General features: G+C 55.0%; 3 protein-coding genes across 8 annotated transcripts in view; all 3 read left to right on the top strand.

The window, feature by feature from the left end:
• Nucleotides 1–3,173, top strand: part of EXOC6 (exocyst complex component 6) — a 161,383-nt gene extending 158,210 nt beyond the window's left edge. For 3 of the 6 annotated variants that reach the window (XM_019484236.2, XM_019484237.2, XM_014607828.3), the window contains 3 exons: nucleotides 1,526–1,638; nucleotides 2,237–2,248; nucleotides 2,685–3,173. In XM_019484236.2, coding sequence (XP_019339781.1) covers nucleotides 1,526–1,638; nucleotides 2,237–2,248; nucleotides 2,685–2,817 — 258 coding nt within the window. In that variant the 3' untranslated portion in view covers nucleotides 2,818–3,173. The remainder of the gene's footprint in view (nucleotides 1–1,525; nucleotides 1,639–2,236; nucleotides 2,249–2,684) is intronic. The other 3 variants (XM_059729979.1, XM_059729978.1, XM_059729977.1) reach the window with 1 other exon arrangement.
• Nucleotides 3,174–4,357: 1,184 nt separating this feature from the next.
• Nucleotides 4,358–14,563, top strand: LOC102577027 (cytochrome P450 26C1). The gene is made up of 6 exons (XM_059729976.1): nucleotides 4,358–4,967; nucleotides 5,077–5,301; nucleotides 5,407–5,682; nucleotides 8,081–8,236; nucleotides 11,660–12,298; nucleotides 13,858–14,563. The coding sequence occupies exons 1-6, from the start codon at nucleotides 4,563–4,565 to the stop codon at nucleotides 14,236–14,238; spliced, it is 2,082 nt and encodes a 693-aa protein (XP_059585959.1). The 5' UTR covers nucleotides 4,358–4,562; the 3' UTR covers nucleotides 14,239–14,563.
• A 4,212-nt stretch (nucleotides 14,564–18,775) lies between these two features.
• On the top strand, nucleotides 18,776–22,349 carry LOC102575941 (cytochrome P450 26A1). The gene is made up of 7 exons (XM_006276617.3): nucleotides 18,776–19,255; nucleotides 19,347–19,571; nucleotides 19,720–20,007; nucleotides 20,104–20,253; nucleotides 20,664–20,798; nucleotides 21,137–21,292; nucleotides 21,514–22,349. Exons 1-7 carry the CDS (start codon nucleotides 19,070–19,072, stop codon nucleotides 21,853–21,855), a joined length of 1,482 nt encoding a protein of 493 aa, XP_006276679.1. The 5' UTR covers nucleotides 18,776–19,069; the 3' UTR covers nucleotides 21,856–22,349.
• Nucleotides 22,350–22,796: the final 447 nt, after the last annotated feature.

Below are 22,796 nucleotides of genomic sequence, written 5' to 3'. Positions count from 1 at the left end.
CAAACCAGTCTTCCAGGAGGCTGGGACAGAGCACTCTGTCCTCGAGGGGCAGCTGCCCCAGAGGGAAACCGCTGAAGTATGAGCAAGGGGGTGGTGGGCAGGGGCAGGCTGCGGCTTGGCATTTCGTTTTTGTGACTGGCATAACTACGGCTGCGACTCTATGGTTAACAGTGAAAGCTGGGGACAGGGCCCAGGTGTGTAGAGCAGCTCCCAGCCAGCCCTGAGGGACCACTGAATTGCTGTGCGGAGCAGCAACCATCCAACTCCCTGGCGCTGACATGGTCTGTGCAGGCAGGACTGAGGGGCACGCTCCTGGTGGGCACTAGGATCACATACACCCTGCACGTGGCACAGGGGCTCTTGGCCCTCATGACCAAGCTGGACGTGGCAGTGCTCTGGATGTGGCCCATGCGGCCAGGCCTGGATGTAGCCCCTGCAGGCTTTGGGTGCAGCCCAGGGCTGTGGTGCCAGCCAGGCAGTGCCCATCACCACAGCCTCTTCCCCCTATGGGCTCTGCGTGTGGAGGGCAGGATACAGACACTGGTGCCCAAAAAGAAGTGAGCGAGCACTTCTTCCTCTCAGTGATGGTTAAAGAGACCCGTGGGGGCAAGGGGGGATCTTGCCTACTAAGTATATTAAAACGGGTAGGTGCATCTCTTGCAAGCCAAGTCGAAGGTAGCAAGCAAAGTATTTAGCTGCTTGAAACAATTACAGCCCGGATAGGAAGTTGGGTTTAACTGGCTTAAGGGGGATTATGGTTTTAAATTGGATCAGAGCTACTGCTTTCGTTCAGGCATCACATTAGCTTTTAAGAGATTACTTTTATATTTGACAACAGCTCTGCCTGGAGATTATAAAGCAAATGTGCGATTTTAAGATGCCGTGAAACGCAGGAGCTGGGGTTTGGGGGGTTGTGTCCCATTTGTTTTATTTTTGTTTGGACGAGAAGAGCTGGCAGGGCTAACAAGCACAAGCTTGCAGCTTCCCTTGCCCGGTCCCGAGGAGGATCAGTCACCATGGAGAATCCAGCGGGGGTTGTTTAATGCACTTAATTGAGATGATCTGAACCTCTGGTTCAAATTACTGTGGAAAAAAGAGTAGAGTTTCCAGTCTCTTTCCAAGCTAAGACGATCTTCTCGGCTTGCAAAACGTGACGCTTCCCACAGGAACATTCCCCGGCTCCGTGGGGTCATGCCCGGCAGCCCCTGAAACGAGTCATAGAAATAGCAAACAGGGAAGAGAGAGAAAAGGTAGGAAGGGGAGCACGGATCCTGACGCTGTTCTCGTGGTCCCGTGTCCCGGGGGAGTGCGATGGCTGAAGGGTTGCAGGCGAGGTTGGAGGGGTGTCATGAGCCCGCTTGAATCGCAAACGCAGCTCGCGCGATCGCGCAGTTTGATAACGCTGGTTTCAAATCCAGCTTCGGGCCCGAGGTGCCTCCCGGTGCCCCGCGCGCCCAAGGAAGCCCGCACGTGCCTGCCTGAGCCTGCGCAGCAGTTTACACCTTGTTCTGTTTTCTCCATGTAGCTCCTGGACCTTTTCATGGTGTGGGACTGGTCTACCTACCTGGCTGACTACGGGCAGCCGACTTCGAAGTACCTGCGAGTGAATCCAAGCACAGCCCTCACGCTGCTGGAGAAGTGAGTACGGCCCTTGCAGCGCGATCGTAGCACGGCTCATGGGGCTCCCGCACTCGCCCTCCCGGCCCTGCTCACGGGCTGCCGATGCACCGGTGCCCGCCTGGGTCTCGTGTGCCCTGCGCAGCAGCGCTTTGCTCCCCACTACGGCTTCCACATCAGTGTAAGAGTCAAAGGCGACCCTGCTAAGCTGCTGTGCCCGAAAGGGGAGGAGGGGGCCCGTGATAACGCGGTCAGGGGACAAAGCCAGTGAACATTTCTGCCCCCCAGTGTGCTCCAGGCCCGCAGCCTCCCGGTAGTGCATGTCCTGTGCTACAAGCATTGGGGTTCCCATTGCGGAGCTGCACGATTCAAGTGTCTGACAGTCTCGGCGCTAAAGCTGAACTGCGCGGGGTCTCGTGATTTTAGCTACAGCAGGCGGATTGTTTGGGGTTTTTTGTTTTGTTTTTTTTAAAGATCGAAACGAGATTGAGGTGCTTTAAAAGAGGGAGAGAATGTAGCGATTTAAATAAAGACAAAACGTCACTCGGGTGTACAGGTCACAACCACAGTCTGGCTAACTTTGTCTCCTTTTCTCTTTGCCTGCCGGGCGCTGGTGCAGAGTTCACCGAGGGTACGTATTTTTCTGACGCAACCTACCCTTGCTCGGGGTTTTCCTTACATCGTAGTTTCTGTATTTCCTTTTATAAATCGCCGCTGTGTTTCAGCGCGATCTTGTGAATGCAAGGCTCGCAACGGATGGCACGGCGTTGCAGATGGACCCGGGTGGAAATTTAAGTAGAGGGTCATCTACGAATGCAAAGTCACCCTGGGTCCCTTTGCCTGTAATGTTTGGGTTCAAGCTTTTACGCGGTTAACGGAGTGAAGCCAGGGTGTGTATTTCTGAACCAACTGTACGAGCACAGCTGCCAGGGTAGGAGGCCGGGGGAGCAGCTCGTTCGCTGCGAGCAGAAAACGCGCACGGACGCGAGAGGAGAAGGCAGGCAGATCTGGCCGGGCTTTAATGGCGTTTCTAATGTGACCCTCTGATTTCCTGCTTTCTTGTCCAGAATGAAGGACACCAGCAAAAAGAACAACATTTTTGCTCAGTTCCGCAAGAACGATCGGGACAAGCAGAAGCTCATCGAGACCGTAGTCAAGCAGCTTCGCAGTCTGGTGAATGGCATGTCGCAGCACGCGTAGGCCGCCCGCGCGGCCCGGGCTCACGCCGGGATGTCTCCTCGGCTGAACCGAGCAAACCCGCGGCAGAGGCGGCCAGCAGCCAGCCCGCCTTTGGACGTGTTTTTAACGAATGCTAACTATTTTATATGTTGTAAAACGGGGCAAATGGGGCTGCGGCATTAAAAAAAATCAACCCGATTGTACATGACGGGGCTGAACTGTGTAAATACTTTATTTAAGAGCCTGTGCACTCTGTGTGGGGCTTTGGCTCCGGATAGAAACGACTTGAGAGAGGTTTCGCTCTGACCCTTCAATTGCATTTTTCTGAATAAATTCCGATTAAATCCTAATCTGATATTTTTAAACGTTGAAACTTTCCGGATCTTGCCTGTCGTTTTATTTTACCGATTGTATACGATTAGCCTTCAGGTGAACGGACACCGGGTTTTGCAGGCTGGGGGTGTGGGACACAAATGTGCGGATTTCTACCTTGTACAACTGCCTCCAGACGGGAGTCGGCTGTCTGCGGCGCAGGGCTTCTCCGCCAGCGCTTGAGTCTCGAGCCCCGGAAGGCAGAGACCCGTTTGGTCTCCGCAGGGTGCTTGGGTTTCTGGCCCTCGGGGTTCACGTTTCTGGCTGCACTTTTGTGGTTGATTCCCAGGGCGGTCCCGTTCCCCCCCGACTGAAGCACGGGACCGAGCCTAGCGCTGTCGGGGCTCCCGCCAAGGTTGTGTCAGTGCCGCCCTTTATGGAGACGGGGCCATGCCCAGCCGTGGGATTCTGCCTCCATCCCGTCTCTTTGCCCGGTCCCGTCCCGGGCATTTGAGAGACCTGTAATAAACCCGCACCCAAGGGACGCCACAGACGTGCAGCTGGAAGGTGCCCGTTGCCCGTGTGAAGTCACGGACGGACCCGATACAGCGATGGCAATCGCACCGTCTGGCCCCGTCGTGTATGAAGGCGCGGCGGCGGGATAAGCCGTGCGGGCTTCCCTGCCGCTCGTTTGTTCTCTCGCCCTGCGAGCAGGGCTGGCCGCCGCCCCGTGCCACCGTGCCAGCCCCGCGCCTGCTGCTTCCCACTGTCCCGGCGGCCTCTAGCGGGGCCGGGCCCCGCGCACACGGCCGCGACTTTACCCGCGGGAGCGGGAAGCCCCTACTGCCCTCAGGAACCGGCGGGGGAGGGAGCTGGCCAGAGCTGCGGCCTGGGGCGGGGGCAGCGTGTGCGCTCGGGGTCCCTCACTAAGGGGGAGTAGGAGCTGGGAGCGGCGCTCTGGGACCCCCGGGGGCCCGTGGCTCCGCGCCCGCTTCGCCCCAGCCTGGCGGGAGGAGCCGGGAGCCGCGGACCCAGGGGGAGAGTGCATTCCGCTCCCCGCCTCCACCTGCCGGCCGTGCCGTGAGTGGGGGAGGCGGCGGTCGCAGTCGGGGCCCACGGTCCCGCCGCACCCGCTGCCACAGCGCAGGGGGCGCCCCGACGGCGGCGGGGCGGGGCGGGGCGGGGCGGGCCCGCAGGGAGCCGTCGCGGGCCGAGGGGCGGCATCGCCGTGGCCGGACCGCGGGCATTGGCCGGCGGCGGCCGAGCCCCCCCTGCAGCGCGGCGTCCCGGCAGCGCCCCCGCCCGCAGCCCACCTGCCGCCACCGCCCCCCGGGCGCCAATCGCCGCTCTCGGCCGCGCGCTTTAAATATGCAGCGCAGACGTCATCCGCGAAGGTGGATCGCGGGGCCGCGGCCGGGGCCGGGGCCGCCCGGTATAAATCCCGCCGAGCGGGAATGGTTAAAAAGAGCCCGCGGCGCCTGCACCGGACGGGACGGGACGGGCGGCGGCGGCTGCTGCTGCACGAGGCCCGCGGCTGCCGACGGGGCGTCCTATGGTCGCCGCTGAAGCCCCGCGGAGCCGCCTCTGCGCCCGGGGCCGCCCGCACCGCTGAGCAGGACCCGCGGCCGGGCGAGGACGCCGCGATGCGGGCGGCGGGGCTCGGCGCCTGGCCCTCGCTCTGGCCCTTGCTGGAGGCCGCGGCCGCCGCGCTCCTGGCTCTGGCGCTCCTGCTCGCCGTCTCCCGCCACCTGTGGACGCTGCGCTGGAGCCTGAGCCGGGACGGGGCCAGCGCGCTGCCGCTGCCGCGCGGCTCCATGGGCTGGCCCTTCTTCGGCGAGACGCTGCACTGGCTGCTCCAGGTGAGGCCGCCGGGAGCCGCCGTCGGGGCGGGCGGGACGGGGCGGCGGCCGCAGCTGGCCCCCGGGGCGGGCGGCGGAGCGGCGCGGGCTGACCCGCCTGCCCCCGCAGGGCTCCCGCTTCCACAGCTCCCGGCGCCGGCGCTACGGGCGCGTGTTCAAGACGCACCTGCTGGGGCGGCCCGTGATCCGGGTGAGCGGCGCCGACAACGTGCGCAAGCTGCTGCTGGGCGAGCACAGCCTGGTCCGCACCCAGTGGCCCCGCAGCGCCCATATCCTGCTGGGCCCGCACACACTGCTGAGCGCCAGCGGGGACGTGCACCGCACCCGCAGGAAGGTGAGCGCCGCGCCCGGGCGGGGGCCGGGCCAGTGGCTGCCAAAGCGCGGCTGCCCGGGCGCCTCCGGCCCCCGCGCCCGGCGCTGACTGTCCGACCTCCCGCAGATCCTGGCCCGAGTGTTCAGCCGCGCCGCCCTGGAGAGCTACCTGCCGCGGATCCAGCAGGCCGTGAGTTGCGAGCTGCGGGGCTGGTGCCGCGAACCCGGTTCCATCGCGGTCTACGCCTCCGCCAAAAGCTTGACTTTCCGCATTGCAGCTCGGATCCTGCTGGGGCTGAATCTGGAGGAGGGGCAGCTCAAGGACCTGGCCCAAACCTTCGAGCAGCTGGTGGACAACCTGTTCTCCCTGCCTCTCAACATCCCCTTCAGTGGGCTGCGCAAGGTACCGTGCCCGTCCGTGCCCAGGAGCAGGCTGGAAACTGGAATGGCACAGGGGTGTCTGCCTGACTCTGTTCTGCTCTCCCACAAGTCCAAGGCAGTGGAGAGAACAGAGCAGAGTCCGGGAAAGCCTGGCCAGCAGCACTGTCCTGACCTGTGAGGGTCTCTGCATTCCCTGCCTGCCCCCAACCCAACCCTTCCTCTCTTGCAAAATTAGATGGTTGGCTACTGCCAGGTTAACACACAGGGTATCTTCTTTACCTGCCACCCCAGTGGGCCTCTGTTTGAAGCCTTACTTCAAGAAACATCCTCTTTTTGGGTCTTGAGTCAAGCTGTGTGCAGGTTTCACTGGTATGAGAAGCAGATAGGTTTTGCCCTGGCCCCAGTTTTGTTCCTCATAGCCTCTCTTAGTTACTCCCCACAGGTCTCTTTTCTTTTCTATTTTTTTTGTCCCCAGTCTGACAGGGTTGGTTTTAATTCCTTATTATATCAAGTTTGAATGCCAAAACGGAGCTGCAGACCTTTTCCTGGGGCAAGCTTTAGCTGTCCTGGTGCTAGGATTTTCAGCAGGATAGTGCTTTGTTAGGTTCCTTTCTATGAGCTATGGGCTTCTCCAGGCTCCTGCCAGTTCCTCACCTTTCCATCATAGGCATGCGCTTTACTCCACCACACCTGTAAGCTGGTGCAGAAGATGTCACTTTGTTCAGCTGGCCCAGTTCTTTCTACCATACATTTATCATCTTAATTGTATGCTCTTTTGTGTTCTCTCCTTTTTTTTGACTGGTTGGAGCAGGGCATGGGAGGAGCATGGGGGTCAGAAAAGGGAACTTGTCTCTGTTACGCACTTTTTTGTGTGTAAATTCCTTAATTTTTCAAAAACAGTCTGTAAAAAGAAATTCCATCAGATGGCCTCATACTGACACCCACATCATGGCTGGAATGTTTGGATCCACTGGAGCTAAGAATATAACCAGTAGCAGTTATAGGTTGTCATCCTCTGTGTGGCTCAGCGCTAGACAGCAAGGTGACTCTGCCAAGGGATTCTACGTATGTCTGTGGACAGCAGACAACTGGGGAGGCTTAGTCATCTCATAGGGAAGTGTACTCTGGTAGGTACAGCTTTATTACCTGTTTACCAAATTTGTCACCTGTGTGCTCCATTCCTCCAGCATGACTCTCCCATTCTTCCCCAGCTCCCAGTCCCAGTCTCCTTGCCTAGCTAGTCTCAGCTCCAAGCTTCTTGTCTAGTCTGTCTCTTCCTCTAGTTCTCGAATCCTCCATCTCCTACCATTCTTTCTCCCTGCTGGGTCCCAATCCCAGTCTCCCTCTGTGGATCCCCTTCCAGTCTCCTCTTTTCCCCAACTCTTCATCTTGATCTGTTTGCCCAGCTAGTCTCAGTTCCTATTCTGTGCCCCAAGCTTAAATTCCCAGTCTGTTTTCCCCTCCAGAAGCTCATCCACTTGCAGTCTCTCCCATCCCCTGGCTCCCAGTCTCTGGAGAACAGATTTGTCCCTTCTGGCCTTAACATCAATTAACCCTCACCTCTGTATACCACCCAGGTGTCAGACCCATTGTATCCATTTTCTTGCTTAAGCAATCTTAGTTGTCCCCGTCTCAACTTCCAGTCCCACTTCCTCTTCTGCACCTATGCTAGCTAACAGTCTTGGTCACCTGTCCTTTCCTGCCTGTCACCAGCTTCCACTTCCTTCCTGCATTCTTTTCACTCCAGCTTTCTTACCCTCCTGACTTTGAGGCAGTTTCTTTTTACAATCATTCACCTTGCATTATGAATTTCACACAGTGACAACTTCACTTCTAACTCACCCTGATTTAGATGTTAGGCTGCATGGAGTTTTACTTTAATTCGTATTAAAGCTTCTGGCAGACGCACTCAAATGTACCCAGCTGGGTGTGATTAATCCATTTTTAGCTAATACACATATTTGGAAGAGTAAATCCATTGTCACTGTTGAAAAGCTGGTCAGAGTTCCTGAATCCCAGCATCCTTTCTGATCCAGGCACCAGAGAGCTTTCTGTAGCCCTAGAAGAATGTTGGGGTCAGTCCTTATAGCCAGCAAGAAGCTCCTGTGATGGTGATGTTTCTACCACTGGCCCTCACTTCTCTGTACATGGGTTTTGAATAGGAAAACCAATGAATTTGTGACAGTAAAGAAAAGTGAATTTGTTCTTCCCAAGTTACCTATTCATCGGAAGAGACTGAGGCTAAAAGAAATTCTAGGCAACAAATGGACTCTGGGTTGAAGTTATTGATGTTACTGTATTAGAAATTAGAGTGACTTGTTTTGTGAGATTTGAGTACCATTTTTTTTCTGAGGAGGCAGGGGGGTTCCTGCTTTTCTGGGTCAGTTTTGAAGACTACATAATCATGTCTGACTCCTCAGGGGATCAAAGCTCGGGACATGTTGCATGACTACATGGAGAAGGCTATACAGGAAAAACTGCAAAGGAATGATTCAGAAGGTCACAGTGATGCTTTGGATATCATAATAAACAGTGCCAAGGAGCATGACAAAGAATTCACCATGCAGGAGCTGAAGGTAAAAACTCTCCTTTTGTTGTTATACTTCTTACATTCTTGCTTTTCAAGTGGTTTGTCCAGGAGGGGTTGGCTCCTGCTCTCTGGGGGCACCCACTGCAAATGAGAATGAAGTTTATCTTGAGCTACCCATCTCTCCTAAGTGCCCAAATGCATGAAAAATAGCTAGTCAACCTGGGTAAAACAGAGTTAGAAAAACTCTTTTAGAAGTGAGAGTGGGGTCTGAAACCCTACCAATAGCAAAGATACTGGGCAGAGCAAAATTTGTAACATCCTACAAGTTTACAAGCTGTCTGAAAAACAGGAATCTTAGGAAGAGGGTGTTGCCAAAGCTACAAATTGCCTTGTTGTGGTGGTATTGCTTTGCATTTGAACAGAAGGAATATGTTTAAAGTAAATACATGTCTCTTTTGCCCTTTTACCCAGTTCCCTTGGCTTGTTTCTCTATTAACTATTTTATATACTTCTATGATGGAATACCGCTAGATTTATGCTGTTGGGATAAACACTTTGCACATTCAAGTGTTCTTAGTACATGTCAGAATGGTTTTGGACATGCTAAGCCGGGTTATACATTGGTCATCCATTCCAAACACCTGTTATAGCAGGAGCTGTATTAGTATTGCTGTGGTCCATAGAGCTGTCATATAGTTGTGAACTTGTAAAATGTAAATTAATTTGGAAGATGATATTCTATAGGAACAGCTATATGTAATTAGAATAGAGGTATGTGACAGTGATCAGAACATGACAAATTGCACTGTAACAGCTGATGAATTAAATTTGTAAAGGAATGCATTGCCTCCTGTTAATATGCATCTCCAATGCATATTATAGAGCAATAATCACATGAGCAATTATGGGGAGACCAGCAAGTAAGCAGAGGTAATGAAAAGTGGCTTGTCTCACCTGAACTGAGACAACAATGATATGAGGGCACTTGGCTTTGAGCATGTGGTAGTTATAGGTATGCATATGCCTATACTATACTGTATGGTTAGAAACTTCTTATGTTGGGCATATTTAAAAAGAACTCACCAGGAACTGTAGAATAACTAGCATATATTTTTAAATGTAATAACTTATTTTATTAAAATAGAAGCCAGCAAAATGCTCTTCTAATTGAATGACCTAACCATGTCACATTTCTTAGGTGCTTTAGAAAAACAAGCTAGTTTCATGATTTGCTTTGCATGTAAACATGTTTTAAATTACTTTCCAGCTTCCTTGAGATGCTGTGACTTGTACTCATGGAAGAAATGCAGAATGAACTGTAAAATGACAAGAATTGCAAAAATCCAGTAATTTAAGTCTGCCAATTTTACTAAAAACCACTGCTTTGCAAAGTTTAAAGCCACAGAAGGGGAAGGCATAACAGAACTGTAGTAGTACAGATTTAGGGCTGCCAGAGAATGCAATAGGAACAGAATTATGTTGCCAGAGCACTGTGGCAGAGATCAGGCATATATCAAACCCAAAGTAATAAGTGTAATATTAGAATTTGAAGAAAAGCAGGCAAATCTAGAAGGTGTTTCCACAATGAACTGGACTGGAGAGAAACCAGGTTAGGCCTCCAAAACATACTTTATTGGCTGTGAGTTACCACTAATGCAACAACATTAGAGTTTGCTTCAGTAATGAAAGGGTTACAGTTTCACTATGCAAAGATTTCCATCTAATCCTTTTTACCCTGAAAGTACAGGTATTTGTGCAACTAAAAGTTGCGGAAATAAAGGATCTCTTTTTTATGGGACCCATTCTCTTCTTGAGAATGCAAAATTCCTGCTTATGCCTATGAGAGCTCTGTGTACAGATCAAGGAGGCAGACCTCAGTAATTCCTGAACTTATGTTTAACCTCAAGGTGTTCCGGAGAACTAGCACAATGACAAAATTGGAACCCACCCAAACAAGGAAAATGGAGCATTACAAATCATCCTCTAGCTTTAGCCAATTGACTACATGTAGGACTGGTAGTCACAAAAAGTTGTTGTTGTTGTTGTTATTATTATTATTATTATTATTATATGGCCCATGTTGTCCCTGCATTGACTCCCAGGTACTTTCAGGCTTCAGGCTGACTCTCCTTGTGCTTGTGGTTTTACCTCATCCTCATATGAAATGGAGGCTTTTCCCGGAGTAAGGTTTTCCAGGACCATATATGTATTGGTGTGAAAGGGAACCAGCTCTTTCCATTCCTCCCTGAGATCTGTTGGCTTTTATCTGCTGCTGAGCCCACTGGCAGCTAGCACAAGGTACACAGTATTAATTCTGGCCTGTCTGTCCCAGTTTGCCTCGCCTTCATCCTCTCCCTCATGCAGTCTCACATTTTCCCAAGCAATTCCCCCTCTGGTTCCAGGTCTCTGGTCTCTTGCAGTTGGGCACATATGAAAGAAGTGCCAGGTCTTGAAAAACTCCAGGTAGATGAAATCTGAGCTTTGAAGGAATCAATGGTAATTTTGCTGTTGACTCCCAATGGGCTCAAGATATAGCCAGCACTGCTTTGGATCCCTTTGTTCCCACTGTAGTGCTTTAGCCTGATGGTGAAAGGTAAGGCCTGGAGTCACACCTTGTTTTGACTTATCTCGTCTAAACCGTCTCTTTGCCTTTACCTCAGCTATCCAATCACTTTTGGATAGATCTATGTATTTGTACTCAGTAGTATTAAGACGGAAGTACAACTGGCTTTACGAATATGGAACAACAGCTGGGGACTATGTTGATGTGTCCTCTGTGAATATGCTGCAGAACCAAGGCTTTTATTGTGAATACAAGAGGAAGACTCAGCAAAAACATAGTTATACAGGGACAATGTACCTGATGCCTAATATTTTGGGCATAGTTAAAAAAGGCAGCATAATATTATTAGTTCACATCCTACACCTAGATATTCTCTTTCTCTGTCTTTTACATATGGGCTTGAAAAAAGGGAAGCTAGGAACCTAACCTCAGCTTAGATATAGCTATATTGTGATAGTGTGGTACTGGAACTGAGGTTCTTAGTAGGGCATGACTTCAATGTTTGGAAAAACTGACATCAGCTATATGGTCTGTGGATATTTTAATTTCTGGACCCAATCTGATTGTACCATTTGGAGGGATTGGCAGCTGGATGGCCCAGACACACAACTAAAGGCAGAAAATTAATGTTTAGTATAAATTTTGCTTACAACTTTCTTTAACCATATTTTTCTCTGTTTAATGGTAGTGAAAGATTCTTAGGGAACAATGAAATTAATAGAGTACAGTACACATGATTTGCAGTATAATATGTGATCAACCTAAAGTGATGTAAGTAAAGCCACAGAGTTTTTAGATTTTAGTACTGCAATATTGGAAGTGAAATCAGAGCTAGGAAAATGTGTAAGAACAATTCAAAAATTAAAATACAAATACATTTAAAACTGGCATTTGATTATCTTCCAGGAGTCAGCAATTGAGTTGATATTTGCTGCTTTCTTCACCACTGCTAGTGCCAGCACTTCCCTGATTCTTCTGCTACTCAAGCACCCCTCAGCAATAGAAAAAATAAGACAGGAATTGGTGGACTGTGAGTTGTCTAGGCAGTGTCATTGCTATTCACCTGTAATCTCCCAAAATAATAATCCCTACCTTGAACCTTGCCAAACACCACTGATAATCCATGAGAAAGAAAGGAAGCCTAATGACTGTCAGCAGCATCACCTCTCCACAACAGAAGGAACCCAGAAAAATGGTGACCTACAACCAGACCTGAAGGCAAAGGAGGTAGAGGATGGCTCCTCTCTGCAGCCCCTGCTTCTTGAGGAGTCCAGCCTCACCAGAATGACACAAAAAGCAATGTGTTTGAATACAGACTCCTCTTATGCAGACCACCAGCCAGGGAAAGGTGGCCAGCTGCCCAACAGGCTCCAGCTGCCCACAGGGCCTGTGACCCCAGGACGTGAGTGTGATTGTCAGCCTTATATGAACTTGGAGAAATTGAGCCGCCTGCGCTACTTGGACTGTGTGATTAAGGAGGTCCTCCGATTGCTACCCCCTGTCTCTGGAGGCTACAGAACTGCGCTACAGACCTTTGAGCTGGATGTAAGTGATTAGCATGCTTGCAGGCATCTGAGGACCTACATTTATCTTTGATTGAAATGGCTATTTCTTCATTTATTTGGATCTGTATGTGCAGTTGTGCAGCTGTTCCACCAAATAGTTTTTCTTCTCCAGTGACCTTTGGATGTTTAAAAAATCTGGTTTACTAGCTGAGGAAGTGGTGACTATTCAGACATTTCCCAATCCGTATAGCAGGGCTGTCTAACTTCCCTGTGGCTGGGGGCTGTGTATGGTGCTAACTTGTGCCAGTCATATGCTGCAGGGGCAGGTCCCTGAAATCCAAGGTGGTTACGGGAGAGATGCATTGAGGGCCACCAGGTGGACAGCCCTGTCCTATATGACAAGCTTGCTTTTAGTGTGAAACTCCTGCTACAACAAAAGATCAGGCAACCAATGCACAGGAAATCAGTACTATATCAGAATTTGCAATGTATATAAAAATAGAGTAAAGGGGAATGTTATCCCCAAGAAATGGGCCCTCATAAGCACAGGAAACTGAGACCACCAATTTGATCTTGACATGATTTTTTTCTGAAGTCATTTGCTTGTGTGGGGCCCAGATGTACGCTGAGCATTTCTGATTCTCTGATTATCAGGTGACTTTGTTTTTCACACTAAGTTGGCACCAGGGTAATGTAACAATTAACATTTCAGCTCAAATTTAAGAAACTGCAGCAACTATATAAGGGTAACATCACACAGCAGGACTGGGGGCTGGCACTAAGCATCTCCTAAGTAAATATTCTTTGGTATGTAGCCTTACAATATAGTGAACAGTTGACATTTATACCACTATAAGTTACCCTGGTGTACTGAGCGGACAGACAGTGATTGCAGTAGCTGGTATTGCAGCTTGGCTCCGCCAGATGGCAGGGGAGCTGATACCAGCCTGATTGCATTGAACAAGGGTTATTCTGGGATGAAGTGTTCAGAGTCATCGGCACACGACATGTAGACACAGGGTTGGAAGGGATCTCAGGAAGCCATGTACTCCAGTCCCCTGCTGAAGACAGGATCATCGCTGTCTGAACAATCCCAGGGAGTTACTCCTGGCTTTCCAAGGAGCATCTTTATCCTGTTGACTAACACTAGTGTGGGCTGTCTGCGGCATGTGAACTCCATCTTTATCCTGGAATAACACTAGGTCATACTGCTGTAAATGCCTGTGTCCCCCTGTGTCAGAAGTACTTGGGTAGGTAGGGGCTGCAGGCTATAGCCCTGTGCTGTTCTGGCTGGCTGGCAGGAGTCCTGCGCAGATCACTAGGACTCCTGTCCTGAGCCAGGTGAGGGGCAGAGGGAATAGCTGGAAGTTATTTTTCTTGAACTCTGCTTTCTAAGGGGCTGCCGAAGCTACCTCCGGAGGGTGGTTTGGTTGGCCCCGAGGGAGGGACATGTTTAAAATTAAACCTGAGGCAGGCAAGGAGACTGGGGCCGCCGGGACCCAAGCCCTGGGGAAGGGCAGCGGGCCCGCCCCGTCAGCGTGGGGCGGGCGTCCTGCGCCACGTGCCCGACGGCTGAGGCCGCTCTTGCCTCCCCTGCAGGGCTACCAGATCCCCAAGGGCTGGAGCGTGATGTACAGCATCCGGGACACGCACGAGACCGCGGCCGTGTACCAGAGCCCGCCCGACGCCTTCGACCCGGACCGCTTCGCCTCGGCCCGGCAGGACGAGGGCCAGGCGGCGGGGCGCTTCCACTACATCCCCTTCGGCGGCGGCGTGCGGAGCTGCATCGGCAAGGAGCTGGCGCAGGCGATCCTCAAGCTACTGGCTATCGAGCTGGTCAGCACGGCGCGCTGGGAGCTGGCCACGCCCGGCTTCCCGGAGATGCAGACGGTGCCCATCGTGCACCCGGTGGATGGGCTGCAGCTCTACTTCCGCCCCTTGCGGGCCGGCGCCGCCAGCCCCGGGGCCCGCCACGCCTGAGGCGGCCCCCGCCGGCCCGTGCGCAGCCCCGGGGCCGAGTTTGACTCAGCCCCGGGGGCTGGTGCGGGGGCACCTTGTGCCCCGGCTTTCTAGAACCGTAGAAAGAGGCGCGGAAGGAGCCCGCCCAGCTGCCGGGGCGCCCGAGCCCCCGGGTCTGAGCTCTGCGGCCGTCGGGGGAGCTCCGTGCCCGGCCTGGGGGCAGACGCTGCTGTAGGAGCGGGGCTGCGTCGGGCGGGCTCTCGGTGCCACTCTGCCCTTAGCGCGGGGCTGAAACCTGTCGGGGGGGAGAGGAGCTGTCGGGGCTCGGCAGGGAGGGGAACCTTTTCAATAAAGCGTCTGAAAACGCGCCTGGGTCACTGCTGTGTGCCGGGAAGGAAAAATCACGAGGACGGTGGGCGGCGATCCCAGTCGGAGCCGCGGGGCCTCGAGAGAAACCTGGGCAGGGCCCGGGATAGGGATGTCGGGGGTCGCGTCCCGCAGGAGGGCGGTGGTAGAGGCTGGCAGGCACCACCTGGCCCCTGCTGCCCCCTGGCTGCTCCCTCGTGGGGAGCTCAAGCCGGGCCGTGCCTGTCCCTGAGCCCCTTTCCCGGCTCTCGTGCCCCAGTCCGCGTCTGACTCTTCAATCGGGGCCTGGCGCTGCCTGGGGTGCGCCTCTGAGGCTGCAGTGGGTGCCTTGTGCCCCGTTGCCGCGATCCCGGCCTAATCTCGGCTTCTTGTCCAGGACAACGTGCTGGACACTGATAGTCGGGTACATTCGTGCCAGCCAATGCACCTGTCCGGTGACATCCTAGCTGTGCGTTTCTAAGTCACTGCTGACGCCCCCACTTGTGCGAAGATCCCCCTGGCAAAAGGAGCCAGGAACCGAAGAAGGAGCCCGCCGCAGCCGCTGCCTCTCCCCAGCGCTGCGCTGGTCCCAGCTAGACACGCGGTCCTGGTTGCTCTTCAGGTGGATGCGGGATCGCTGAAAGCGCCTGGCTACACTGCAAGCGTCTGGCTTGTGCCTTTGCTGCCGCTCCTGCCCTGGGTCCAGCCCCCGCGTAGCACGAATAGGGGCAGGGGCTGGATAGGGTCGTTGTGGGGGGCGCCCCTCCACACACAAGAAGGCTTGGGGCTGGGGACGGGGGCTCTGCCACAGCCCCGCTCTCCTGGGTGCACGTTACTGTCTTCCAGAAAACTCCCGAGAGGACAAAAGTCCGGGAGCCCAGGGGTGGCCACGTCTGTGCGGGCCTGCAGGACCCGGGGCAGCGCAGTAGGGCACGGAGGCTGCCCGCGCACACACGCGGCCACCGGGTGGCACAGACCAGGTCTGGAGAGGGCCGCGGAGTGCTGCTGACCCCGTGGTGAACCAGAAGCCGGTGCCCTCCTGACCTCGCCTTTAAGGTGAATCTTTGTGGGGAACGGAGGGGAAGCACTGGGCGGTGGATGCGAGCGTCAGGGACTGACTTCAACCAGCGCAGCCCCCGAGCCGCTGCACCCCGGCGGGCCCCGCTCAGCAAGCGCGGGACCGCGGAGCCCGCCCCGCTTCCCGAGGCGAGGAGCCACCAGATCGCGGGCTTGGCTCATGAATAATAACCAGAGGGGGAAGGATGCTCGGGAAACACCAGCAAAACACCCCGGGCACGAAGTAGTTCCGCGAGCGCCTCGCTGGAGAATGCGGCGGAAGGGGGGGAAGCCTGGAGACTGGTTTTGTTTTCCAATAAACAGGAGCATTTGCAAGTGAAGGGCGGCAATTGTTACTTGTAATCAGAGTTTGTTCGTATCAGGCCGTGAATTTCTTGACCCCCTTCCAAGATGTCTTTAATTATCCCTTTCACTCTTCACCATTTGATTCTTTTCGGCCTGACGGCTGATGGCTGCGGAGATAATAAAGGTTTCCTGCGGTAATTATCGGTGCTCAGACCACCGTATCTCGTTATTGGAGGGGCAGTGAACTTGGCGAGGCTGCTCGCAGAGTTCATTCAGATGTCACGGTCCGTGTTGTAGGTCACAAGCAGGTCAGCGCATGGGAATGGGGAAGAAGCCGGGGTCATGCCACTGCTTCTCAGCTCAATTCGCTGACAATACGCAGACACCAGAAAATGGTCATCCCTATTAGGCGGAGATCGCGGGGCTGCCAGCTCGGGGGGCGGCTGCTTCCACTCACCGCCGCTTGGCTTATATAGGTCAGAGAAGAGGAGGGGGCCGCGAACAAAGCCAGTGTTTGAAACCACCAGCGAGAGGCTGACCAGATTAAACTGCGCCTGAGTGTGCAGGCTCCTGGCTCGAAGACGGGCTCCACGTCCAGTCCGCGCAGGCAGAGGAGAGGCGCCGTGTGCCGCAGCCCTGCCCCAGGGCCCAGCGCAGGTTGGGAAAGCCCAAGCACTGCCCGAGCCCTTTGCCCGCCGCAGCCGCACTGCTGGCCTCGCTCCAGTCAGCACGACATTTGCCCCCTAAAACATCCTCCCTTTCCAGTACGGGTCAGTCCGCAACAGCCTTCGTCCGAGGCGAGGGGGCGGCGGGCTGCTCTGCCAACAAGGCTGCCCAGAGCGCCCCTCCCCGAGCGCTGCCAGGCAGAAAACACGGTGAGAGGGAGAGGAGGATGAAACGGGTTCCTCATTCCCGGTTCCCTTTTCAAACCTAATCCTTATCCAGTTCAAGGTTGTGAGCAATGTACTAGAGGAACTAAAGAGTTAGAATTTCATCCTAAATATATATTTAGTCATTCAAATGTAAAAGAGCATCATGTATCAAGCGGGGCTATATCAAGAGCTGAGATTAGGCTCGGATTATGGGGCAAAATCCTTTTTGGGTCACCCCAAACCACACGTCTCCGCAGTCAGGGCACACTTCCGAGTAAGTGTGAGCAGGGCACTGCCCAACCCTAAGCTCAGGTTCTGTGGCCTGCCTGCGCACCAGTGCCCTGCCTCCCCAGGCCTGTACATAGATAGCACTGTGTTTGGGCTGAGATTAGGGTGAAAATCCTTCTCCTGTCACCCCAAGCACACCCCTGTCACCGGGGAGCTCCCGAAGAAGCCCAGGCAGAGTCCTGTGTGACCCAGAGTTTGGCAGGTGAAGAAGCCCAGGCAGAGTCCTGTGTGACCCAGAGTTTGGCAGGTGAGGGAGTGCCAGGCTGCCAATGCACAGGCCCCCGGGCCTAAATAAGCAGCTGGGTTTGGGCTGGGCTCTCGGGTATTTTTTCAGGGCTCTGGACTTGATACCCGCTATTATTTTACATTTTAATGTACACATTTTCGATGAAGTCCAAACTCGTTAGCTGGTGTAATTCATTGCTCACAACCTTTCGTTGTCAAGATTGTCTTTGAAAAAGGAACCGGGAAGGGAGGAAGGGACTGGGGACAAGGAACCACCCCGAGAGGCTGCGGGTCCACGTGGGCAGGTAGCCCCGAGCAGCGAGCGCGTTTGTGCCACGAACAAGACAGGGACATTGAGCAGAAGGAAGCATGAAAACGGCCAGTTTATTTGTGCGCAGCGAGGGATGCCAAACAGGGAAAAAGCAAGGGAAGCGAAGCAAAGAGGCGAAAGAAAAACGCCGTTCATTGGCAGGGTCGTTCCCGTTGTCGTGGACTAAGGTGTCACCGGGCAGAAGCATGGCCCAGAGCCCTGGAGCCTTCCCTCGAGCTTTTCCCAATGGAAACTGAGGGAGAGTTTAGCCCCCGGGGCAAAGGGCTTTCTCCAAGGAGCATGAGCCGATCTGGAGGGCATCCTCCGCGCCCGAGCCGGCCCGTGTCACGTAGCTGCAGGAGTGCCATGGGGTGGGGATGGGGGTGGGGGTGGCGCCCTCCCGGCAGCGCTGTGCAGTGGCGGGAGCGGCTCGGGTGCGGGGCGCGCAGGGGCTGGGAAGTGCTGGGCAGCTGCTGCTTCGGGGAGCCACCGACCAGCGTCGGCCTCGGGTCGCGCACGCGCCGGGGAGCTCCGCTTGGGCTCGCGGCGGCCCGGAGCGGACCTGGCCGCCGATGGCGGACGAAGTCCCCTCACAGAGCCGCCCAGAGGCTTTCCCAGTCGGAGCGTCCCCGGTGCCCTGCCCCTGACCTGCTCGCCCGAGGGCGGAGGAAGGCGGCCAGGCTCCCCGTGGGCCACGAGCTCCCTCCCAGTGGCGGTGGTACTCGGGCCGCGGTGCCCGCGGGGCAGGAGGCTGGCACTCACCGGTCCTGCTGGCCCGGGCTTGAAGCTGTGCCCAGCCCCGCGCTCCCCGCCGGGTGCCTGCGCCCCTAGGACGGCTGGAGCCTGGCAGCCCCCGGCCGGCTCCTGCGGGCTGTGCAGGGTCCCGCCTGCCAGGCGCCTCCAGTCCCTGAACCCCGCGCAGCAGCGGCTGGGCGGCTCCGGGCTGGGCAGGGGCGCAGGAGGCTGCGCGGCTCCCAAGCCCGCGGGGCGGGAAGGCCGGCCCCTGTGCGCTCCCCACCGTGTTCCCGGACCGCTGGGCCCGAGCCTGCAGTCCCCACCGGGAGCAGCAGCCATCGTGGGGAGGCGGGGTGGGAGGGCCTCCAATCAGCGGCTCCGTGGCCGGCGGAACTGGCAGGTGTCGGCCAGACCCCCACCCGCCCGGCCCCCGCGCGGCTGCCGGGGCCGGAGCTCCACAGCGCCCGCTGGCTCCGGGGGCCGGTGGAAGTCGGACCTTCCCGCGACGGGCGCGGCTGGGAGCCCCGCGCCGAGCAAACAGTTAAGGCAGCGGGGGGAGGAGCCAGGCTACCGGCCGCAATTAAAGATGAACTTTGGGTGAACTAATTGATCTGCCCAAGGTGGGGTGGGCAGCGACCTGGGGAGGGCTATAAAAGGGGCCCCGCGGCGGGGCCGGGCCGGGTCGGGCGCTCCGGGCTCTCGGCGGCAGGTAGCCATGGGCTTCGCGCTGCTGGCCAGCGCCCTGTGCACGCTGCTGCTGCCGCTGCTGCTCTTCCTGGCCGCCGTCAAGCTCTGGGGTTTGTACTGCGAGAGCGGCCGCGACCCCGGCTGTCCGCTGCCGCTGCCCCCGGGCACTATGGGGCTCCCCTTCTTCGGGGAGACGCTGCAAATGGTGCTGCAGGTAAGTGGGGAGGGAGGAAGGGCGTCCAGGCCGCCCCGCCGCGGGGCTCCGGCGCCGGCTCGGGGTCACCCCGGCGCTCCTGTCCTTGCAGCGGCGCAAGTTCCTGCAGGTGAAGCGCAGGAAGTACGGCTGCATCTACAAGACGCACCTCTTCGGCCGACCCACCGTGCGGGTGTTGGGCGCCGACAACGTGCGGCGCATCCTGCTGGGCGAGCACCGCCTGGTCGCCGTGCAGTGGCCGGCCTCGGTGCGCACCATCCTGGGCTCGGGCTGCCTCTCCAACCTGCACGACGCTCGGCACAAGCAGCGCAAGAAGGTACCGCGCCCCGCCCCGCCCCGCCCGGCCCGGCCCGGCCCGGCCCGGCCAGGCCCGCGCGCTCCCTCCCCGGCGGGCCGGCCGTGCGGGGCGAGGCGAGGCGAGGCGGCGGCTGACCCGTGCCCCCGCTCCGCCCCGCGGCCGCCAGGTGATCATGCGGGCCTTCTCGCGGGACGCGCTGCGGCACTACGCGCCCGTCATGCAGGAGGAGGTGAGCGGCTGCCTGGCGCGCTGGCTCGGCCGCGGCGGCGCCTGCCTGCTCGTGTACCCCGAGGTGAAGCGCCTCATGTTCCGCATCGCCATGAGGCTGCTGCTGGGCTTCGAGCCGCACCAGGCCGACAGCGGCAGTGAGCGGCAGCTGGTGGAGGCCTTCGAGGAGATGAGCCGCAACCTCTTCTCGCTGCCCATCGACGTGCCCTTCAGCGGTCTCTACCGGGTGAGCGCGGGCGGCTGGGGTGGGCAGGGGCAGGGGCAGGGGCGGGCACAGGGGCAGAGCCAGGCCGTGCTGAGCCCTGTGCTGTCTGCACTGCAGGGCCTGCGCGCGCGGAACATCATCCATGCCAGGATCGAGGCCAACATCCGCAACAGGATGGCCCGTGCTGAGCCCGGGGGTGGCCCCAAGGACGCGCTGCAGCTGCTGCTGGAGCAGGCACAGCGCCATGGCCAGCCGCTCAACATGCAGGTGAGGCGTCCCGCCATCTGGGAGGCTTCCTGGGAGCCCTGCCTGCCAGAGCATCCAGGGCCGGCGCTGTCCTCTTGCCCTGAGCCCGTCTGCAGGCTGCAATCCTGTCTCCAGCACCTGCTCGAACAGGGCTGTAACCCTCACCAGCCACCCCCTCTCTGCCCCTCTGTCAGCCCCTGTTCTTCCCTCACCACCACCCTCCACACAGGCTGCAGAATCTTTGGATAGTTTGAAAGCCTGGAGGTATGAGAGGCAGGTGCACCTCCCCCCTCCCAAAACAGCATCTCCTGGGGAGTGGCACTTGCTGCAGGGCAGGGCAGAGCATTGGACCTGACCTAGCAAAACTCTGCAGTGCAGCAGGGTCTGAGGCACCCAACCTAAAAAGAAGTCTTGCCTGCCCCTTGCTTCAGGAGCTGAAAGAATCTGCCACAGAACTCTTGTTCGGAGGCCACGAGACGACTGCCAGCGCTGCCACATCTCTGATCACCTTTTTGGGGCTTCACCCAGAGGTCTTGCAAAAAGTGAGAAAGGAGCTGCAAGGGAATGTGAGTGTCTTCTCCCTCCAGTGCCTGGGTTTAGACTGCAGATGAAGCTAAGTTATTGTACTGTGTCAGCCTGAGAAGGAGGGGGATGAACTCCAGCAGGCCAGATAGTAAAGCACTTGCTCTTTAAAGTTAACGTGTCCTTTAAAACAACTCATTAGCAAGAGGGAGCTGAATTTTCTGAACTGAAATAACAAATGTGATGAGAGTCTCTTTTTGGAGCCCTTTCATGTGATAAAGAAGAAGCTGCTGCCCAGCTTGTTCCCCACTGCTGACTGGCGCTGCAGGCCCAGCTGCCACAAACAGCCATGCATATCACATTGGCATCTTCCTTTCTTTAGGGGTTATTGTGCAGCCCAAACCAAGATAGCAAAACGCTGGATATGGAAGTCTTGGAACAGCTGAAATACACAGGCTGTGTCATCAAAGAGACCCTCCGACTGAGCCCCCCTGTTCCTGGAGGATTTAGAGTTGCACTCAAGACATTTGAGTTAAATGTAAGCTGTGCTGCATGGACTTCCTGCTTGCAAAATCCCTCTCTCATCATAATATGAAATAATTAATTTCATAACGATTTTCACAGAACTCCAAAGGGGGCGGGGCGCATCTTGATTTCTTTGTAAAGCCTTTCCACCCTTTTCCTGCCTCTGAGCTGAAGGGCAAAACTGTAGTATCTGCATAATGAGGTATTTCTTACAACTCTCTTTCTTCTTAATAGGGTTACCAGATTCCCAAAGGCTGGAACGTTATTTACAGTATCTGTGATACACATGATGTGGCAGAACTCTTCACCAACAAGGACAAATTTAACCCTGATCGCTTTATGTCCCCTTCTCCAGAGGACTCCTCTAGGTTCAGTTTCATTCCTTTTGGTGGGGGCGTGAGAAGCTGTGTGGGCAAAGAGTTTGCAAAAATCCTTCTCAAAATATTTACAGTGGAGTTGGCTCGTAACTGTGACTGGCAACTCTTAAATGGCCCCCCAACAATGAAAACTGGGCCTATAGTCTACCCTGTGGACAATCTGCCTGCCAAATTTGTAGGCTTCAGTGGCCAAATCTAAGCAGTTCAGGGGTTGCTTCTAGCTGAAGTTCTGTACATAGCAGTGTTTTCCTGTAAAAAAAAAAAAGTCTATTATGTATTTAACTTGTAAATGTATAATAGTTATTTATGTCTCTTTTAAAATATTTTTTAAAAGCTATGATGTATCCTATTTTAATGGTGTCTGTGTGTGTATATTTTCCCCTTAGTCCCCTAAGCACTATAATTATGGGTCTCAGGATCCATAATTAGACAACTTATTTCTATAGAAATGTTTTCCCCTATCATACTGAAATCTTGTCATCTTAGCATTTAATGATGTTTCAGGACAGGGCATACATTCAGGTGCACTCAGATTCATAATACAGGCATATTAAATCATGGTAACTAATTGCTCATCCAGAATTCATGCAGGCTTGTATGAATTAGGATGTTTTCAGTATTACTTTTGATATTTAGGATTTATGGTCAATGTATATGAATTTTTCAGACTACAATAAAGTCTATTTTTTAAGACTCTTTTTTTTTCAGAGTATTTGTAGCACTCTGCATATGTTACTAACTTTTAAGTTAAGTGGTGATCAAAAGGACTTGAATGTGGAGTTGGGTTTTAGCTTCTATCCTTACTATACTTGCAACTCTCTCACCAAATAAAAGTCAAAATAGTTCATTTGCTGAAGGCAAGGATTTTTGTGAGTGATTTTTTTTTTTTATTGGACCAGCTACATGGTTGGAATAAACATACACAAGCTTTTGAATACTGTGTGTCGCTGCCGAGAGCCGTGGCGCGGGGTTCGGGGCCTTAAGAGCCCTAGTCGGCAGGCGGGTACTTGTGACGCTTGGAGTGGAATCAGGTACTGACGCGTTTTGATTAAACAAAGAGGTTGTTTACTTACACTGCTCGTACAGTGCAGGTCAGAAGCTTGCTTCAATTACAGTTGTAAACAGGTACAGGGGTCGGGC

The sequence above is a fragment of the Alligator mississippiensis genome, chromosome 6, assembly GCF_030867095.1.
Source record: "Alligator mississippiensis isolate rAllMis1 chromosome 6, rAllMis1, whole genome shotgun sequence".
NCBI classification, from domain to species: Eukaryota; Metazoa; Chordata; order Crocodylia; family Alligatoridae; genus Alligator; species Alligator mississippiensis.
Note: the sequence above shows the minus strand (reverse complement) of the source record. Positions and strands in the feature narration are given on the sequence as shown.